General features: G+C 39.5%; 1 protein-coding gene and 1 long non-coding RNA gene across 7 annotated transcripts in view; both read right to left on the reverse strand.

Annotated features, from left to right (window-relative positions):
- Positions 1 to 2,625: 2,625 nt before the first annotated feature.
- CDK13 (cyclin dependent kinase 13) overlaps positions 2,626 to 21,512 on the reverse strand; it is a 46,952-nt gene continuing 28,065 nt past the window's right edge. Inside the window, exons 6-14 of one of the 6 annotated variants that reach the window (XM_061464678.1) lie at positions 20,260 to 20,449; positions 17,877 to 17,933; positions 15,046 to 15,147; positions 14,849 to 14,926; positions 12,902 to 13,018; positions 11,838 to 11,969; positions 9,420 to 9,571; positions 6,137 to 6,517; positions 2,626 to 5,076 (exon numbers count right to left, since the gene is read on the reverse strand). In XM_061464678.1, coding sequence (XP_061320662.1) covers positions 4,220 to 5,076; positions 6,137 to 6,517; positions 9,420 to 9,571; positions 11,838 to 11,969; positions 12,902 to 13,018; positions 14,849 to 14,926; positions 15,046 to 15,147; positions 17,877 to 17,933; positions 20,260 to 20,449 — 2,066 coding nt within the window. In that variant the 3' untranslated portion in view covers positions 2,626 to 4,219. Of the gene's footprint in view, positions 5,077 to 6,136; positions 6,698 to 9,365; positions 9,572 to 11,837; positions 11,970 to 12,901; positions 13,019 to 14,848; positions 14,927 to 15,045; positions 15,148 to 17,876; positions 17,934 to 20,259; positions 20,450 to 21,512 lie in introns of all 6 variants that reach the window. The other 5 variants (XM_061464677.1, XM_061464674.1, XM_061464676.1 and 2 more) reach the window with 5 other exon arrangements.
- On the reverse strand, positions 18,790 to 20,249 carry LOC133275006 (uncharacterized). Its single transcript, XR_009745362.1, has 2 exons — positions 19,823 to 20,249; positions 18,790 to 19,702 (listed from the first exon to the last, which is right to left on the reverse strand). It is a non-coding gene; the product is annotated as an uncharacterized LOC133275006 (long non-coding RNA).

Here is a 21,512-nt window from a genome sequence, read left to right on the forward strand (position 1 = left end):
ATTAGGTTGTCTCGAAATAACTCCTGCAAGAAAGTATTCTTCACCCTGATAAGCAAAAGTTAGTTTGATTTTAAGTCAACCCAAGGTCGTTTCGTTTTTAAATACACGATTCAAATCAGTTCTCTGGTGATTCCTTAGTTTCATGACACACTTCCGCATATATAGAACATCCCGAAACTATTAAGAAGGGAAACGGCCAAAATTTCCCCATGTAAAATAGAACCAGTGTAACAGAACAGACTGGAGAAATGGGGTATGTAAAACAGTTGCGTGTTTTATTAACAGAAAGAAGAATGCAGGAAATACATGTGAGATTTTTCTCTCTGGGAACCAGAATCCATGGTCTGAGACCTAATTTGCCCGCAGACAAGAGGTATCCTATGTTACTTCGGTCTGTACTGCACAATTATCTATTAAACTCATCCCACTGTAAACTTCACCAAAACTGAAACTGCCTCCTGCACCAAGCAAAAGGAGAAGAGCACTCAAAACCCAAAGGAACCGACATGACAGCGCTTCCAGAAGCACCTCTGCTTCGAGGGAGCACCTCGCTACTGTGCTATGGAGAAAATTCAACACTGACCATGTTTTATGGAAACATAACGAAAATATAGAAGTTTGCCTTCTAAAAATTAATTTTCCCCCAAGAAATTATATTAACATTTAAGGATACACGTATTTTTACACCTTTTCCCTAACACTGCTCCTTCTGTTCAAGATGATAACTAGCAATCCAGGATAAAAGCTGTTTCCTTTTCCTTTGGCTGGTTTTAAGCGTATTACATTAGTCTAAGCGTTTTAAGTCATGGTCATAGCAGTCCAGTCGTGCTCACTTCGTGCCTCTTGGTATGGCTAAAGACCACTGAATATAAACAATGAAGTACTTGCTACTTGGTAGTCCATGATTACAGTATTTTGCTATGTTTATTTAGGAATACAAACACACAACACTTACTTTTCGATGTAGTGTCCAGGTCTCTGTAGCACACTTTGGAATTGCAGCATGGAAAACATAAACCCAAAAGGAACTGGGGGGGGGGGGGGGGAGGAAGTAACAAAAGCCACGGCTCCACAGAAAAAACAACATTGATTTTAGGTCTACAACTGCATCAGAAAACGCAAGAGCCACGCGATGTAAATTGCCAAACTAGCACAGACCCACTCTGCCGAGTGGAATTTGCTCCGAAGGGTAAAACTCTGAACTGATATAAGCACCTTGTCATGGGGTTTGATTCAAAGGGAGTTTCCATAGGTCATACACAGGCCCAGGACAAATGAACGTGGACCTACAGTCCTTAAATCCGTCCCGTTCCCTGACTGCTGACCTGCCTAGACACAGCTCTGGGGTCAGGGATAAATCCTCCTGCCATGCATCCCAAGGGCTGCCCTGCAGACGGACGACAGAAGGGCTCCTAACCCATACACAGCCCATGCGCAGCCTCTCCCTGCCCAGCCCAGGGAGAAAGGTTGTCAGAGCCAAAACGATCCCCTGGTTTGCAGAGAAGGTGATTCTCATCAGTTATCACACATGGAAATACGTGATCTTTCCCTCCAAATTATCCCAACACTGTTGCCCCAGTCAAACGGAGTGTTCAAAGTCACAGGCTAGTAGTAAACCTTACACTGAATTTGGGGAAAAGTCACTGTGCAGTATGCAGCTGCCACAGCATGCCAGTTCTGGTTTTGATTCATCTGCAAGTTCAGCTGTCTATTGCTTCTCCTCATAGGATTACTCGTGCTGTTCTGGTTGGGGTTTTTCACGGCCAAAGACTGAAATCCATTTTGGTGGAATGATGCAAGATCAGAGCCCCTAAGGAGCTGCACTGTCATTTACATGTGCAGAGGGGACTTGACTTCTCTGCATTAAATGAGGTGAACTAAAGGACTTGAAAATTTACCTCCGAAAGGGAAGCAGCAGGATGTCTTCCTTGCATTTCTGTATTGGAAATCAAACCATTTAGTCCTCTCAGATCCACCTTCCATGTGAACTTACCTGCTTTTTTTAGGCAACTGTCACCTGCAGTTACAGCTGAAGTGCAGGAAAGTAACACCAGACTGCACGGTTCTAGTGAAAGCAACTGCCTAAAAGCTCTGCCAGTCTTGCTTCATTCTGACAAAAAGCAATCTGTGTGCATTACTGTGGGACTGGCTTTGTTAAGGTTTGTAAACAGAAAGCCTCAGCTGACACTGTCCATAGCTAAATGAAACTAATGAGGTTTGCCTTTAAAATCTTACTGGCAGAAAAATGCTACAGGGGGTATCCTTACTCAAGGAAAACTAGTTCACATGTGAAGCTTCTGTTGTAATTAAGCACAGGTTACTCAGGTCATATCCGTAATGCTTATGACCAGGCTGCTTTTATTTTCAGATCACTGGATTTTCTACTGTGTCTAGTGAAAGCAACTGCCAGACTTACAGGGCCGTCGGAAGCAGCATGACTCTCTCCCCACTTCTCATTTGCCAGATCCTCAAACGCTACGTAGTTAGCGAAGGGAGTTTCTCCATGCTCTACAAAGTGGTAGTTAAGCCATGTATGAACCAGGATTTTCAACTAAAACAAAAACAAAACACCAACAACTTTGGCTTCTATTCTGAGTAATCCAAAAAGTCACTGACAAGACTACGTTTGTGATAGTGTAAGTAGAAATTTTACTTTCTTAAAAGTAATAATTAAACACTCAGTTACATAAGGTACCGATTTGTCAACTGGATAATCAGTTGGAAGACTGTTTCCAATATGGGCTTTAAAACATTCTTTTACGTACATGCAAAATATAACCATACCTCCTCTCTGCAGGAGAGAGACCGCTTGTTGTCAAAGGAAAAGAAAAACAGGCTGGAAGTTGTAATTAATACGAGTGGCTCTTGGTAGGAGTTTGAACTACAGTCATTTGATCAGGTGTTCAGAGAGACCCGATTCCAATCTTTAAATGTTCTGTGGAATGGCAGGTATCAAAGCGATTAATTGGCACAATCACAAATTTACAGAGGATCAGAACTAGCGTCAAAACATTCTGCTGTTGCGTTAAATACTGGTCATTTTTCCTTTGGTTACTTCCTATAAACGCAGTATTTGTGGGAAAAAGGCGACAGTGTCAGCTCTTCACACAAAGTAAGGTACTGCTGTTGACGTTTAAGAGAAAAGAAAACCCTATTTCATCACTTGGTAAGGACATACAAAGTATAGTTCATTTGGCAGAGGAACTAAAACACTTACTACAACTCCAGGAGGGAGCTGAGGAAAAACTACACTCAATTCTTCTCCTCACTTCCACTGTTTTCTCATGATGATCAATTTGGGAACGATACTTCATCAAGGAAAGATCAGGTCTCTAAATAACTGGCCCACCTGAAGTAAACAGCACAAAGTTATGACCTATTTCAGTTGCCTATTATTATCTGAATTTCCATGTTAACTACTGAGGTTTAGGGATTAATTTATTATCGATCTATGAAGTACTTCCAAATGTTTGCAGACCTTAAGCTTCCATGTTAAGGCACTTACCATTCAAGTAAAACAGTTTTTATATAAACAAGCCTGGGAGATGGAGAGAACATTTTACCAGAACATCCATTCTTTTTTTTTTTTCTCTTTTCTTAAAAGAAAAAAAAAAGAGAACATTGACCAAATATTTATAAAACTTTGCATCAAGAGAAAGGTTGTGGTTTATTCTCTGAAATGAGCACAAAGTACACCTTCCACAATAACACTGAAAGCAGTGCAAAGACTGACAGTGACCTTTGACTAAAGGTAGCTCGGTAAAAAGAAAAATACCAAAGAAATCAGTGCCCTGCTTTGATTGTTGTAAAATTTTTTTTTTCCTTTTTTTCTTTACATAAAAGTTGGTCCAAACTTACAAAAAAAGCACAAATGTGCATAGTTCAGAAGATCTGAAAGAGTGCCATAAAAAGCTGACGTCCCTAAATTTAGCATCCACTTAAAACGGCCAAAATACAAAATAAAATCCAGAGCGAGTTTGTGAACATGTACAATCGATTTATCTACGTTTCAGACAGCATGAGTTTGAAGCGTTTGTCATTTTTCCTACTGTATGCAAGACCCTTTTCCACATAAAAATAAAGCTGTTGAATTAACGTTATTCAAGTCTGCTGAATTGCTGCTTTAAACTGCAGCGAGGGAACAAGATAAACGAAAACCAAACTAAAACCATGGAAGTTTTTCCAGATAAAAATGATGTGCCTGAGGAAAAACAGATACTCAATATGGTAATCCTCTGCCTCGCCCTCTCACTGCAGATGTGTTAATGTGTCCCCTGTATCCTTGGGAATAGCCAGGTCCTTGGGCAGGAGAAGTCCAAGTCTGTCCATGCATGTGGCCGATGCCACCGGGGTTTTCCTGTAAGTTACTTCCAAAGCTATAGTTATGCATCTTTGTGGGCAAAGAGTGCGTGCTCTCTGGCCCCACAGGAGCATCACTGTTGCTGCCCAGAACAGGGATAGGGCCGTGGCTGTATTCAAACCTATGGTCTTTATCTCCACTAAATAGCATGGGGCCAGCGTTGAGGTAAATGTCTCCATAACCAGTTACTGAGCCTGGAAAGGATTCTGAAAAGGCCGACGGAGGAGGGGGAGCACCAGAGTGAGATGAAGCAGTACTGTAGTTATCCAAAGACTGAATATCTGAGTTTCCAAGGAAGCTCCTCCTTTCTAATGCTCCTGATGATCCGCTTCCGATTCCATCACTACTGCCATAATGGGCAGATGAGAAGGAAGACGATCCAAAGTTATCCTTGTAGTCTGGGCCTGGTACGTAGGATTCCCTAGGCTGATAATCCACGCTCGTTTGTACTGGCTCCTCTGTTGTCGCCTGAGCTTGATGCTGAGCAAGCAGCTGCAGAAGGGCTGCTTTCACTCCTGCGTGAGGATCTGTTCCTGAAGAGTTAGTTATAGGCAAATGTTGGTTCTCTGTCCGATAATCAAGGTCTTCATCAGTGAGAGGCGGAGGCTCCGGTGGCTCTGGGGGACGCTGGTCTGGAGGCAAGATCCGAGGGCGCTCTTGTTCGGGTGTTCGGTTTAGAAGCCTCATCTCAGGTTGCCTAACCAAATCCTCTTGACCTACGCACATGAGAAAGAAAAGCTTTGGAATAAAAGTACACAATAACAATACCAGGAAGGAAGAGGACTCTTTCCTCAAACGATGCAGACGTTTTGTTACGTCAATTCTCATTCAACTTATTGTTTAAATCTATTGGTAGGTGGTCAGATTATTTTAGGGAGGGCAACAGCTCATTTGCCTCAGGAGGGTGATGCAGGTTTCTCCTCCAAGTAAGATTAACAGGCAAGTAGTTAAAGGAAAATGACACAAGCTCCTTAAACAAAAAAAAAAAAACCACACTCAAAAAAATCACAAATAAAACTTGACAAACACATAAATACTAGAAAATTCAAAGAGGGGGGTCAACAAAAGATTTGCAGATAGGAACAGAAGTCTTGAGGGACAAAAGGCCACTCAAAGGAAAAAAAAAAAGCCCTAAAACACTTCAGAGTGCTTTCAACAGCTCCAACCACCCCAGAGCAATACATAAATCAACATATAGTGAAACTGAAATAGGAACCCAGACAGGTCAACAGAGAACTCTAAACTTTGAGATGACTAAGGAAGCCACTAATATACCAAAGTGGTAACCTTCAGTCATGCGTGTTAGAGCGACAGGAGTAATCTCCTACAGAATCTGACACTGAGAACTTGCTCTGGTCAGCATTAAGAACAAAATTAAAACAGCCTCTCCCTAAAATAGGCTTTACCTAAACACAGTCAAAATTAGCAAATTCCATCTATGAAATTCCTAGAGAAGACTGTGTTCTGTACCACAAACACCACTAACAAAACCTCAAATCTCCAGAGTAGTGATCAGTGTAACTGCTTCATCAGAAATACTACCAGCACTTCTGTATCTCTTAGAGTAGGGATCATCTTTTGCTCTGTCTGCATGGTACCTGCTACAGTGAAACACAAGTTCTATGATCCATATGTAAAGAGTGACAAAACCAACTGAATCAGCTCTCCCACACTCACACCAACTCATATGGTTAACATGTTAACTCTTTATCCCCAAATCATGACATTTCCCACTGTTCAAGGTATCTGCCAGTTAGCAATAAAGACCTTCAGTACCTGCAGATGTATATAACGACTTGATCAGATGTGGGTAGCTGGGTGCTGGAGATTCCACGTCCTCCCGGCTGACAGACACAGGAGTGGTAGGCTCTGGAGGCTGCCTGAGTGGTAACGACATTTCATTTCCTGATCCGTTTTCCTTCTCCTCCAACACAAAATCTTTTTGTTTTGTTTGCTGAGCCTTTATTAACTGAGACAACAGAACAGCAAATGCACTCTGCACAGCTGCCTGGGCAGCATCAGTCTCAACTTTAGGCTGATTCAGCTGAGCAGGCGGTACAGGAGGCTGGGTGACCGTCGGCTGTTTGAGAGGCTCCTGCTCTGGTGGCGGTGGTGGTGGCGGCGGTGGTTGCTGCTGCTGTTCTGACTGTTTTTCACCTGCTGACAAAATTCCAGCAGGAAGATTTATTTTATTTAGTTGCTGCTGAGTCTCTGGGTTTACCTTAATATTCAACACTTGGGCAAACTGTGCCAAACTAACACTTGTTTTAGACTGTAGCAGGTTTAGCAGGATTGCCACTTCATTCTGGTTTAACTGCTGTCCAGTGCTTGTTTTAGCTAAAGACAAAAAAGGTGGTTTTAAGTATTATTTAGAACTGGCATATTTCAGAAACTCAAAAGACTAATCTAGCATGGCTGACATGAACTGGCAAAGCATGAGTTTGGACAACACAGGAATAGAATGCTTTTACATATTAACTGCCTCTGGGGGAGTACCTATAGGAAATGGAATGGGAAGATCCAACATAAAGAAAGTGACTTCCAAGGGGTATGCACACACACTTGGACAGATGAGAAATATCAAGCTGGAGCTCAATTTTCCACAACACAACACAACTAAGCTGGGGCTTAAGGCCACCTGCTTTAGGCAGCTGTAAGATTTCCAATTCCCGCAAAATTCCCTATCTTTGACATATCACATCCCTCTGTTAAAAAGTGGCCATCTGCAAAATGCATTTCCAGTCATATTTTGGCCTGTTCTAATTCAGCATCTGGATTCTAACACCTGCTCAAGTGACCAGGCTCTAGGTGACGCAGAAGATAGCAAGCATAAATGCAAAAGCAAGTGCTGAGTTTGAAGGACAAGTCATCAATCACCCAGTAGCAGGAAAATGCTACACATTCTGTCCTCTTCTATCCCTGATTCGGCTAATTCACCAATGTATTAACTCATAGCAGATTCAAAGCATGAACAGTTACAGACACAAAAAAGTTAAGTATTTGCCTTGCAAGACTAAGAGCAGGACAGCTGGAAAATGCTACAAAACCAAAAACCCATTACCCTACTTGTGGATGTGCACCAAGATACAAGAACTTGGAACCCTATTCAGGCAGGGTCCAGGGACTTCAATGATTTCATATTTATATATTTATATATATTTATATTATAATATATATTTCTGTTATATATATTTATATATATAAAATCATCTCTTTGGCAATACATAGAAAATTTCTAAGGCCTTGTACTGCTGGCTCTCACTCAGATGTCACGTTTAACAGTGGATTTTGTAACGTCTGAGGACAGTCTGCTCACCACTCACACTCTTCTCAGGATCTCAGCAAAAATTCAGCAGAAAGATGCCAAACAGGGAAACTAACCTACCTATATACACCTATCCTAACCATACTCTTTGGTTAGTTTCAAGCCCATTCCAAGAGCAAACTGTGTCCTGGGAAATCTGGCAGTTTCTATCAGAACAGAATTACTGAGCTCTCATAGCTCCTGTTAAATTTTAAGATGCAATCACCAGGGGTCCCACTTGTGAATAAGAACATTTAGCAGCTGATTCAGGGTGGTTTTTAACCTCTTATTTTGGGGTGCAACAGTTTTTCAAGCATGCGCTTGTACATGGACTTTTTTAGTGTGCCTTATTGATATTATCTAATATTACCTAGTTATGGGTTTCACAAGTGTTTTGCTTAGCACAGAAGACACCTCTATGCTAAATTGTCTAAACTCTCTCAAAAATTAAACTGCCTTCTTTTCTACCTAGATATATTTCTTTATGTGCATATGGGCAAATAGCAGTATAGGTCTGAACGATTCCTTCTCTGTTTAGTTACATAGCTAGTATTAATGACTAATAGTAGTCTCTCATCAGGCCACCTGTTATAAGAAGTACAAAGAAAATAAATATTATCCTTTAACTTCTATACAGATTTCATTTGTGGGGGGAAAAATATTAAGGGCTACAGAAAGTCATGCTTGAAAATGCTGCCAAAACTTTAAGCCAAACATACGGGGTGGCAGAAGCTCACAGCTGGCTTATGGTGCGAAACAGGATGAACAGGAGCAAGAGGCAATAAATTGCAGTAAAATATGATCAAAAGATATTATTTTCTATATGTCTCTGCACAGAGTATTTAGAGCTCTGCTCTACTGTTAAATGAAAAGTTGATTCAAGATGGTTAGTATCAAAGAACATTAAGGCTCCGTGCATGCATTTATTGTGTTTCTTTCGCTCCTGTATCAGCACCATGGCGTTTAAGGTCACTTTGCACAATCAGAGATGGTCTAAATTACCCTTATTGGCTATTCAGTTAGGTTTTGTTAGTCTGTGTATTTCTACATATTATGAAGGAACTATCATGAGCTACTAAGAATCTCAAATGGTGTCCACACAGGAAACCATTACTTTTCATATTATATTCATAAAACTGGTCTCAAGCAAGATCCTTTGGTTAAGTTTCAGAATTAACAGTTGTGCAATCTACACAGGTAGCTACTTCTTGTTATACCACGTTTTGGGTTGGAGGTTTATGTTTATTTCCTTACAACTCGGTTCAGCCCCAACTTGGAAAGCCAAGAGTAACGTAACACGCAAAGGGCATCTATTTCATCTGAAATTATGATTGTCCCAAAAATCTGCCTTCTGGTCAGTTTATCAGTACCAAGTAAAGCTCCTCCAATCTATGGAGACTGCAAGGAATTTAGAGCAGCAGCTGGCTTGTGGGATTAGTGAAGAATTACAGATAAGCAAGAGATAAAATTCTCTCAAAATATAGAGCAAAGTAGTTGCTCTGACCAGATTGCAAAAATAACTTAAAAGGAACACCTAGTTTCCAAAAGCAAAGGTAAATCTTTCGTAACAAAGATTTAACTTACAATACTGCTCCTCCCTCAAGAATCCAGGGGACGTCAGTACTCTGAACACAACATCTAAGATTTCTAGAGGTGCAATCCAAGTAGAAGGTAATTATAAGAACTGAAAATATTACTGACCAAGTGCTACACTAGAGTTGCCCTGAGTTTTGAGTTGGGAAGAAGTTTGCATGCCTTGTGGGGTGTTGGTTCTGCTCTCATCCATGCCGAGAGACAGATCCTTCCTAGGGACTTTAGCTGCTGTTGAGTCATCAGTCATGCCCATCTGCTTCTGTCTTCTGCGCTTCTTACTCCAAAGCTCATGGCAATCTTGCCACAAAGGAAGGCTGAAAGAAGGATTAGAAATAATCAGTTTTATCACAGACGTTTTTAACCATGTTGGTAAAATAAATACTCAAGGTATACATAAAGTAACTTGTGAAAGATTGATCTACCGAATTCAGGCACATGAGAAAACACTCAAAGCCAGCAAAATCTCAGACTTGTTTTTTCTGGCTGCACGGACTGCCTATTTCAGAAGCACAGATCCCTCTGGCAGAAAAGGGGAACACGTATCTTGAAATCAGAACCAATGTCGTTTTCTTGCATTCGCACTTACGAAAAGCCTAGTTATTTGTGTAATTCAAGACTTCCAACATCAATGCTGCACACTTGCTTTGAAACAGAATTTGCAGAGTAACAGATAACAGACTAATATGAATATGAAAATGCTTTTTTTCAGGGTATGGGTGACCCATTCCTTTTGACTACTTGTAAAAGTACTAGTGCCTCATGAGTTCCAGTATTACCTGCAGTAACAGACATGGCCATCTAGTTGTACAGCACAGACAACCAAGACAGTGAGTGGAAGGGAAGGGAAAAAGGTTTCAAGAGTAAGTAGCATGAATAAACAGCATTTACAACTAGCAAAGCTCAGATACTAGGAACAACATGGGATATTCCAGTCCTTTAAAAGACAGATAAAGGCAGAGACAAAAATCTAAGGAACTCATCTGTCACCAGTTCTATTGTTCCATTATAGTTCCCTGCAGGCATCTCAATCCTGATTTCCTAAGGAACAGAGACCCGTCCCATAGATAACAAACACTGGGGCAGTAAAAATAGTGCCCTCTGTTTTCCTATTATGTATCAGTAACTGTCTGATCACTTCCCTCACCTAGGAAGGAATATGGAAAAATTAGGTGACAGGTGACAGATGACAAATGAGGGGACAGATGCCTCAAGGAAAGGCAATTAGGACAACTGCTTCCTTTATTGTTTCCCTCTGCATACCAGGTCAAAGACCTGCCAAGTACTTAGTCAAAACCAACTGGAAGCAAGCAAGAACTCATTGTGAAGAATGTATCTTACAGTCCTTGCAACCAGGACTGCCACTTTCTTTTCAGCTGTTTCTTCCCAAAGGAGAACATTCCTTTTCCAGGAGAACAGTTCACACTTTCCTGTGCATCCTCTGCCAGACCTGTGGTTCTTCTTAATCTTTAAAAGGACACCAATGACTTGTTTTCAATTTCCATGTATCACCTCCTATAATGGATACACTCACTATAGAGCTCATGAAAAACCCCTAATTTCTTCCTGTTCACTTACTTTTAAAAGCACATTAGCAACATACCATACAAGTGGTTCTGAGATTTTAGTGAAAAGCCTAAAATTGCCGATTACTGATACTCAAACAGCAATATAATACATAAAATAATCATCATGTTCAGACAATGAAACCTCTTCATGTATCAGGAGCATTAGTAACAACCATGTGTATGTAATAGGTAAGTCCCAAGAGATTTTTAATAAAATTTTTAGATAAAATTCAAACATTTTTCTCAGTTGGTAGCTAATTAAAAAGAAGTCAGGTACAGCCTGCCTTGAAGGCACGATTTACTCAAGCAACACTACACGTTCTGTGTTCTGACAGCTATCTTGAGGGAAGAATGTAATCAGCAGATCCTGTAATACTTTTTCATTGTTCTTCTTGGCGCCTGTTCCAGTATGATTTGTAGTGATTAAAATGACAATTAAGTCACTGCAAAAACCCTACTGGAAATTGCAATACACTTCCTCTTGGAGAAACCCGCAGGAAAAACCCTGCACAAAGTATTCACCACTCCTGCCTGTAAAACTAAGAATCTTATCTGGCACAGGAAACTATTTATGGTATTCCATTTTAACTCTCTGGTGCCTTTGTAGAATTCTATACCCAGTGTCATTCTACCATCAAAGGCAGCAATTCAGATCCATGGAGGACCTCAAAACCCTCGGAAAAAGCAGACACTGATAAACAGAGACACCAGAGAAATTATGTTTTTTTGACATTAGAAACATTCATGTAAAAGTATTTTTGTAAAGGTACTCAGTAACTAGTTCTAGGAGTAACAGATGAAACAGTTCTCAGATCCTCACAACCACTGCTATCATGGTGTAAAAGTAATTCAGCTACACAAACGTTTTAGTGCAGAATCACCATTAAACAACTGTATCTATCAACAGTTCTGTTCTGCCACCTCCTACTTTACCTGAAACACAATGACCTCAATGAAATGAGTGCACGTTCACGTTTTGTACAGGTAAGAGCCTTTACCAAAGGAAATCACTTACTCTGGAGGAGGCATTTTAGATGGTTCCACATCTCGCAGAAACTCACACTGAAGAGCTTGTTCAGCTGTGCAGCGCTTGCTGGGATCCAGGGCAAGCATGTAATCAAATAAGTCTAATGCAGCTGGTGGGATGCTACAAAAGAGCAAAACAGAGAAAAGCAGGGTATTTTTATTTTGAATCACTCTGTGCAAGTAACTCTTCCAACATAACTGAGCAGTAAGTCCTCAGATAACTCATATCCTAGCAAAACCCAATCACAACTGGAGCTTGGTAGTAAGAGGCAGAGATAAACTTCACCTTTTATTACCCATGCACACATATAACCAAAGCTTTGATTTGCGTTAATTGCTTGAAACACCATCCTTATAACCCCCCACCTTTCTAAGGCAAGACTATATTGTTACTTTACACTTTGGAATTTAGCACCCAGAGAGTTGCAGTTTTGACTAGTCCAAGGACAACAATTCTACTGCTTCGAAGATACAAGCCTCATTAGTACAAACAAGATGATACATTTCTCCTGAAACAACCCCCAGTAACTGAAGGAGGGAAGCAAACCCTTTAAAATAAGCTTACAGCTGTTTTCCATAACTTTCACGTGTGATCTTTGCACAAAAGTAGTCCAGTGGTAGTACTTCAGAATACAGGATTCAGATAACTCCTTGGTGCTGAATGAATTTATGACCCAAAAGACTGTAATGTTAACCAGACTACATAGTTAGCCCAAGCCAGTTGTCCTAATAAAGAACAATTAAGTACTCTGAGCTGTTTTTTTTGGACCGGGACAACAAGCAGGTGTACCAATCATGGAAAACAAATGCTTCCTTAGGAAAAAGCTGACAGGTGGTTGAAATTTTAGGGCCTTCTTCCCTCTTCTTGAAGCTTCTATTAAGTAAGGGTTAATATAAGCTCTCTGTATCTGTATCATGGGAAGGATAAGAACCTAAAAACATTTTTCTTGCCACTTAATCTATATTCATTCTCCAGAAAACAGTGAAACTTCATAAAGTCTCCAGGAGTACTTAACGCTATTACAGTTGACTAAACTTATTCTTCATCCTTACAAAGCAAACTCTTCCCTCAGCTTTCGGCGATACTGCTTCTTTGGTTTCATTGTGTTGAAATAAGCTAATTTTATGACATCAGGCCACACTGCTGGACAAGGACTCCCGCAAATTCGGCTGTATGAAAAAGAAGGGGGGAGAAAGGGTATGAGATCCAAAACCTCAAGCAAGCACAGCTGTCATTTTATTCATGCACGTACAGTGAATATAGCAATATATTTTAATGTCCAGGCTCTTTTATGTCCCTAGCTCCCAATGCCAGTGAAGAAAGATACACTAAATGTTCGAAAAAGCACTTTTCAGGGACTTTAGTTGACATTGAAGACGTGAGGGGGAGAAACCTCAGGAGGGCCTAAGGGCAGAAACAAGATTCGATCACTAGAAAACCTGTGTATTTTTTACTTCAGGTTTACGTCTCAAGCCTCATCTATCTCCACAAATGAGTTGCTCAGTCTTATTCCTGCCCAAGCCATTTTGTCCAACTGAAGACGGTTAAGCACAGGCTGACCAACTTCTGAGCAGAACTAAGGAGGCATTTTGCAAGGTTTCACACATTCATAAAAGGACAACTTGCAAATCCATTTCCCTAGCTCACCCCTCCCATTTATTAGATTTAAGCAGTTACTGTAAGAAACCCAATAATCTCTTAGTTATGCCCCAAATGCTATGCAAACCAATCTGACTTTACACTGGTTGAGATATGCAACTTTCAGGAGGGGAAAATAAGAAACAAATAAATCTGTCTTTTCCTATCAGAATTTACTTCAGCTCTATCAGTGCATATTACAGATACACAGGATAAATGTAGAACTGTTGACTGTAACCTGATGATGGTAAGTTGATAAAATTGATATATTAAACAGCCAAATACGCACAGCATCAATACGGAAGAAAAATGAACTACAAATGGGTGCTTCCAGCAGGAGAAGGAAATCACAAAGCTTTAAGTTTGCTGTACGAGAGGTACAAGCACAAAAAGCTCCAAATGACTGCACTGTGATATGCTTCAATGCCATCTAGTGCTCAAAAGCAAAAACTCCCCAGCTCACGAGTTCTCCTTACACTGAGAATGACTGCTAAAAACCTCCTAAAACCCTACATTTTTCCAGGCCAGCAAATACCACACCACACAGCAACATGCTACTGTTCAATTTGGTTTGAAAAACATCTCCGTATATAACTTAAAGTTTGTTATTACTTTCATTTTAAAAATAGTGTTGACCATTTACTACTCAGGTTCTGCAAGGACAGTTATGTAGGACTCGCCCTCTTTTCCCCTTGTTTCTAGGAGAGGACCTGTCCTCACTTATGAGGTCAATTATGATACCAGAATCAAGAGCAATTTTTGTTTGCTGCATAAAGGGTTAAAAAAAGTAAAGATGTTCTGGTTCCACTGAGTTATATATGTACCATTGTATGATTTCTTGAGATTGAGGAAGAAACAGAAATTTCATCTCCATAAAGTGTCTGGCAGTTTGCAAGGGAACAGAAATATTCCCACAAAAATAATAAAGCCCAGGTGTGTAAGTGGAAGGCTTGAACAAGAACTCAAGGCCAATAGCACACCAAGTACCTACTCCTCCCAAATCCCAGTTATTACTGCCCATGTTTCCATTTTGATTTGTTGTAAGGACGTTGTATTGTCATCTTAAAACTAATGGCTATTTACAACTTCAGTAAGAGGTAACTCCAGCTGCTCTACAAGAAAAAAACCTATTACTGTTCCACTGCACACTGCTAGGACCACAGAACACACAGAAAACCACCTTCTCCAGGTCTGAGATACAGTCACTTAGTTTATACACCACTCAAAACCTTTAGAAGTTGGTCAGAGCAGTAACTGAGAACTTGTAACTGTTTGCAGTGCGCTATCTCTGATTTTAACACTAACAAAAGAAACCCAACACTTTATGAGGATCCTACTGTGTAGTAACGGTTACAAGTTACCTTATAAGTTCCAGTTGAGCAAGTTCTTGATTTGCTTGAAATATTGGCTTTTTTGTAAAAAGTTCACCCAGGATGCAGCTGTAAAACAGTTTTGCACAATTCCATCATTATGGCTTTCAGTATAAAGTGCCAGAAACACTGAAGATTTATTTTTGGCTTGGTTTTACGGTTGCCACACTTCTGTACCAAACTCTTACCCACAGCTCCAGACATCGATAGCTGGTGTGTATCTTTCTTCTCCCAGCAGAAGTTCAGGAGGCCGATACCACAGCGTAATAACTTTGTTGGTGTATGGTCGGCTGTTGGGGGGAGGAAAAAAGAGAGGACTATCATTTTACTACGATCTCATTTCTGAAAAAGTGATGCTTTGAGGACTTCTCTAATGCTGTTTGAGAGCAGTATAATCTTCCACTCCCCTTTTCATAACTTTAGTCCTGCAAAGCTGCAAGTGCACAAAAAGCAAACAACAACGTCTGATCACAGCTATAAAAGGACAGGCTGAAGATATAAATAACAATCACATAGCCATCTCGATGCTACGTGAATTCTGTATCACAATTATTATTCAGACAGCAATACTTTATATTTATTACATGGCTATCACTTCAGGAAAGAACCTGCTTGGATAAAACCATTAATTTCTGGGCAATTACTAACTATTAGCATAGATAATTCAGGACCTCTATAAGCATTTCGAAAAGAAGGAGAAAAAAAAAAGTCACTTCACTTTTTCCTCTGTAAGTAGATGCAAAAGAGACAAAGCCTTCTTCTTGAACTACATCCTTCAACAATTTTGATTCCAAAGCCTGGAACACTTCCAATATCTTCCTGTATTTTACATCTTCTTTAATTCTCTACAGCTCTAACCAGAAGTTTCGGTCACTGGGAATAATCCTTTTCATTCTCACACTAAAGCAAGGATTTCCACTATCTTAGGCACACATTGTTTGTGGACAGGCTGAGATACAGCATCAACAGTTCAGAAAGGAAGGCAGAAAACAGATGTTAGGTTTTGGTTTTGTTTCAACAACAGTGTCTTAAAAGCGATCCTACATTCTTTCAGTTTTAATAATTCACCCTTACAAACAGAAGGTAACTCCACATAGAAAGCAGGTAACATTAAGTATGGAGTTTGAACAACTATAGCATAAAGCCTAACAAGGTTTTATAGCACACTCAGTGGAACAGCTATCAGTTCTGCAAAACCACCCGAGTCTTTTTTTCATCCAGAAAGTGCCCAATTCATTTTTAAGATGTAGTACGTTTCTGGAAACAATCCTGTAATTTATCATATTTATCTCCGAAGCAAGCATTCCTCTATGAAATGTTTATATGGTATGGACTTTTTCTACAGATATACCACTCATATATTAGAATATGGTGCTTTTTATTTGAACAGATGTTTTCTTACACAATCTGTCATATATCCTACTCCAAACATATTAAATCCACCAGAGTAACATTTAAAGGAACACAACTACAGCAACCAATGGGAACTTACTTAAAATTAGTTTTTTATTTCCTCCCCATTATGCTCCTACTAAATTTTGCACCCTTTTGAAAAGTACATAAGTCTAAATAGCATTAAACTAAATGTAAAATACACGAATTTAAAGCAGCAGCCTTTACACGCTTCTTGGTATAAATTAATTATGCCTTACTGCAGGTCAGAATCTACTTGGAAGCAAAATGAATGACAAAGAACTGTCAAAAATCCACTAATGGGATTCTAATTATCCTCCCAAGTTCAACTATTAACTAGCATAATTGCTTTTTAATCTTGGGTTCATTTATAATAGCGTAATAAATGTTGCTGTTTGATATATAGTAAAATCTGTTATTTGCACTATAAAGCTAGTGAAATCTCCATCATTCAATTCTTAATGCATAGTTTCACAAGCAAAATTTAAATTCAATTTAAAAGCAAACGTTAAAAGAAAAAAACCTCAAACCAAACAATCCACCATGTAAACCACAGGAAAAACAAAAAGGTCAGTTTGGTGCACTTTAAAGTAAGAAGGTAGGATGGCATCAATCTCTTTTATTATAAGTACATTTGAAACAACAGTTAATTACCAGGCAGCTGCTTAAGATTATCTTACCCTGCTACAGTACTCAACAGTTTTAGTATCTGTACTTCAGCATATGTTCTGGAAATACCAGCTCAGAAGACAACGAATCTGATGCTATCAGGTTCAACAACAAGCTCAGAGCTCTCTAAGAACACCATAAACTCATAAAGCTAACATTATGGATATTATTTCCCAAATAAGGCGTGCAGAAATCAAAGTAAGCTCAGGAAGCTGATCTTGGTATATCCAACCACCTGATGAACACACTAAGCGTAATGGACATTCAGCCTCAATTTTTAAAATCCAGTTCCACATGACAAACACATGTCATTATAATATGAATACTTCACTACTTAATCATAAAATCTGTGCACCTGTTTCCTGGAGTACAGGCATAACGAAGCCAAGAACAACAGAAGCACAAGTCACATGTGGTTTCAGAATAACTTTTATTTCAATTTGTATCTCTCCAGCAGATTCAACAGCACTGGCTGCCTAAAGAATACAATGAACCTCTTCAAACGTAAGGTTAAATCTTACACAAAAGTAATGCTTATTGAAAAGACACTGTGTACCAATCTGTGCCAGCCAAAGAATCTGGCTTTCCCTAAATCAACTTTGCCTAGATATACTAACAGAAAGAATACCCTTTAGGTTTACAGGACCAGAAACTAACAGTAAAAACCTACATATTGATGCAACCTACTTTGGACTTCAACTCTTCATTTCTAATTAATAGAAGGCCACTCTCTACAGTTATTTATCCAGAACACTTGGAAAAGCAATACACTTGCACAGAGAGTTCTGTGGTTTTATGCAGTGCAAGACAACATGTCCTAAGCAGTACAGTATGTGCTCTAAACAACAGTCTTCTTCTCTGGCCCTTGTAATACGTAAGAGTTATGCAAAAAACATTAAACTTCTAAATGCTTTTTCATGGTATAGTTTTATCTTACCTTTCTTCAGAGTTGTACAGCCGAGCAAGCCCAAAATCTGCAAGCTTTATCTGCCCTCTGGTGGAAAAAGCAAAGAATTATTTAGTGGTTAATCCTCTTGAAGATTTCCTGCCCCAAAATCAGGTGAAGTCTGAGATTGAGGCAGCTGCAACTGGTCTTCACCAAATCACACTTATGAGGAGGCAATGCCTTACAATCTATGCATCTCTTCAGTAAACAAATACACCAGCCTACTGAATAGCAAAGACAAGTAAGCAAAATTAGGTATGCTCATCAAATGGCATTTATATCACTGGATCTTAGTAAAAAAATTAGGTGTATGCTGTAAAGTACTCAAATCAGTAACTGCACAGGAAAAAAAAAAAAATGAGGGAGGAAACTGCTATTTTCTCATCCCTTACTGCTAGCATAAGCATTCATACAACAACCATCAGTAGCTATACTTCCTTCTAGGAAGCTGTCAAAGTCCTGTTCTGCTCTTGTGAAGTTTAAATACGGCCTTTAAATGAGGGTGAACGACCAGATAAGGGCTTCTAGTTTTGCCAGCAGCCAGCTTGCTGAATGACACAACCTCTAACCCCTTCTTGAGTTTTCCCACATATAAGGGGAAGAGTAGAAGATCCAGAGCTCTTGCCTGGCAATTTCCACAGCTATAAGGCACTGCTCCGTGGCCTGTAGTCCCCACCACCTCTGAAGTCTAGATGATTTAAACAGAAAGCTATATGCAAGCTTCTGTAATACATGAAATGAATGTTAAAATGTTACAGGGGCAGGGTTTGGTTTTCGGTACTTACAAGCTTTTAAAACTCCCATCACTTTTAAATACATGCAAACCTCACTTTCAAATAGATTTTATTTCATCAAATTAAGGCAAGACTTCCTGACGTAAGAATCACCATTTTGTGATAATAAAATATATTTTATTTAGGTCATTTATATAGGTTACATTTTCCATTCCATTTTTCCCCTCAGATTTGTGCTTAGAATTGTTGTAACACTTGAAAGAATCCCCATAAACGAAGAAATGTTCCCCTCAAATTCACATGCTTGTTCTTCGGACAGCATATCTGTGGAAGATCAATGAATTTTTGAGCAAAGACATTTAGTTGTGTATCTAAAAGATACATAATCCATGCATTTGGCTTCAGGCTGTAACTGGTAGTGAGATTTCAGAAATACCGGCTTAAAATTATTGTCTCATCAACTATTAACTTTTTCTTCTTCCAGCTGAAACATCTAAGGATCCTCAAAGAATATTCTAGGGGAAAAACCTCTGGATCCTGGATTGGAGAGAGCACACTAAAACAGAAAGCTCCACCTCTATAATAAGACACTCCCTGTCAGTTTACACCTCGGCTTCTGAGTTCCCAAAGGTGCATGGAGACACCACCACTCAAGCAAGATGAGGAAGAGACACCCTTGATCCTTCTTGCCCAACAGTTTGCTTCCAGCAGCAGCAGACTTTTAGGGAGAACATGTGAACCTGCTCACTTTGGGCCTCATTTTCCTTGTACTAACATTACACACAATCACTGTGTTAAAGATCCTAAAATACATATTCCTATCTATTCCCTTTAGCAGGTGTTACTAATCCATGAATGCATCCCATCCTTTTGACTCTCCTGACACTAGCCAGGAAAACCTGCCCTGACAACAACTTCCAGAAGCTGACTACCCGCTCTGTAAAGATGGTCTTTTTTGCTGTTGTAAGCCTAACTTTTACAGTTGCTCCCGGGTTTTATTACCACTGGATTTCATGAACAGTGTTTCCGTACCGAAGCCTTCCACTATCTTCACACAAGCTTTTAATTCGCTGCTGCTGCACACTGAACAAAAGCATGATCACTAATAAGACTTGCAATTACAAGTGGTTAAAGAAGGAAGAAACCAATTCATCTCTGTTTGATTATGGCTGTAACTGCAAGCCAAAGCATGTCTGAACACACCTGATAAATACTGTTTTAAAGCATTATCCTGACTGATGAAGACAAGGACCTCAGAATTATGTTATGAAGAACCACGCTAGCCACGCTTCATCTTAAAATGAAATGGCAAGAACGATAACATGTCGAACACTTATGTCCTAAAATTCTGATTTAATGTATTTGAACTCCGGTAACTTTCCCCCATACTCTGACCTAAAAGACTGAAGTTTTAATCCTGCTGTTTTAACACGCAGAAGTTTAACAATTACAGGATCCCATGTTGAGCAGTGGTGTTACCAGATTAGTATTTCACAACTGATTTTAAAGCAACTAGGCCATCTTAAAAAAAAAAAAAGTTAGTGACAAAGCAGGTGAACTGTAAAGATGAAAAGAAAGAGTTAAGAGTTGTTAACATACAATTTATTTCTGGTTTTACAAACTTTAAGTAATATCCATACCTATTATTTAGTAGAATATTTGAACATTTGATATCTCTGTGCAAAAAGTTCTTCTTATGGCAATAGGCCAAGCCCTCCATCAGCTGTCTCATAAAAGATTTAATATGGTTTTCATTAAAATGAACCAAACCAGATTCCAGCAGTCCCATCAAGTCATGGTCCATGTACTCAAATACCAGGTAAAATGCACCTAGGAAAAGAAAGAGAAAAGGCAAGAGAAACAGAGAGAAATTGATTTAACGGCAGTTCAAAACATTGCTGCTCCCTACTTTTCAAAGTTTAAACTATTTTTCTCACAACTGTTCCCATTTTCTGCAATATTTATAGCTGGCCTCATGTCCAGTAATTACAATAAAACATAGTGCAGCAAATTGCTCTTCCATGTGAGCAGCTACGCTGGTCAAATGTTTGTGAAAACAAATACAACCCTACCAGCATGGTGCCTTAATCTAGATGGACATGCACTCTTTCATGGCTCTCAATCTCCACCCATTTTAGATAAGGAAAAATTAACTTGGAAAAAGGAAAAATTAAGCTTGGGGAGAAATTTAGAAACAAAGTATGTACAGCATTAGTTCATCTGTCATGATTCAGTGACTGACTTTAAGCTTCCAGTGTGGAAGTGGGCCAAAAATAAGCCTGCCCTTCTCAGACCAATAATACCCGTAAGTCAAAATGAGAAAGCAGAACTAACCTACTAGCAACAGCAGCTCTGCAAAGAGACAGTTCATACTGCAAGTTGCCAGATACATACACTAAGCATAATGCAGTCTGGTCTTACCTCACATTAGCCTGTGTAATTCCACAAATAAAGCTATTAAAGCCAAGACTCTTTGATATATATATAAGTATTCTTAAGAGGAAAAGTGCTGAGTGCTTCAGAGGCAGCAATAACCAATCTTAAAGCAGCAAAGTGCTCAATGCTTCAGAAGCAGCAATAACCGATCTCCAGCACACCCACTTCCAGTACATCATTTTTCCCCTTCTTAACTCTGGGGCAGAGAAGACACTGCAGTCCCTTGCAGAGAGCACTAGTGGCAACGCAGACAACTTTCAAGTGGGTCTGTCTACCTTCCATTTTCAAAAGCCTTTCCCCAAAGAGATTTCAAAGCCACCACTCTAAAGTACAAATAGCTTCTGCCCAACAAGAACTCATTACAGGTTCTGGTTCCTAAATAGAAAGTTTTAACTCAAAAGCTAGCGAAAGTCTAGGAGCAGTAATGAGAAGTTAGCTTGCCAGAACATACACACAC

This window comes from Pezoporus flaviventris, unplaced genomic scaffold, assembly GCF_033815535.1.
Source record: "Pezoporus flaviventris isolate CSIRO_AGI_PZ_B2104156 unplaced genomic scaffold, CSIRO_AGI_Pfla_v1 ptg000037l, whole genome shotgun sequence".
NCBI classification, from domain to species: domain Eukaryota; kingdom Metazoa; phylum Chordata; class Aves; order Psittaciformes; family Psittacidae; genus Pezoporus; species Pezoporus flaviventris.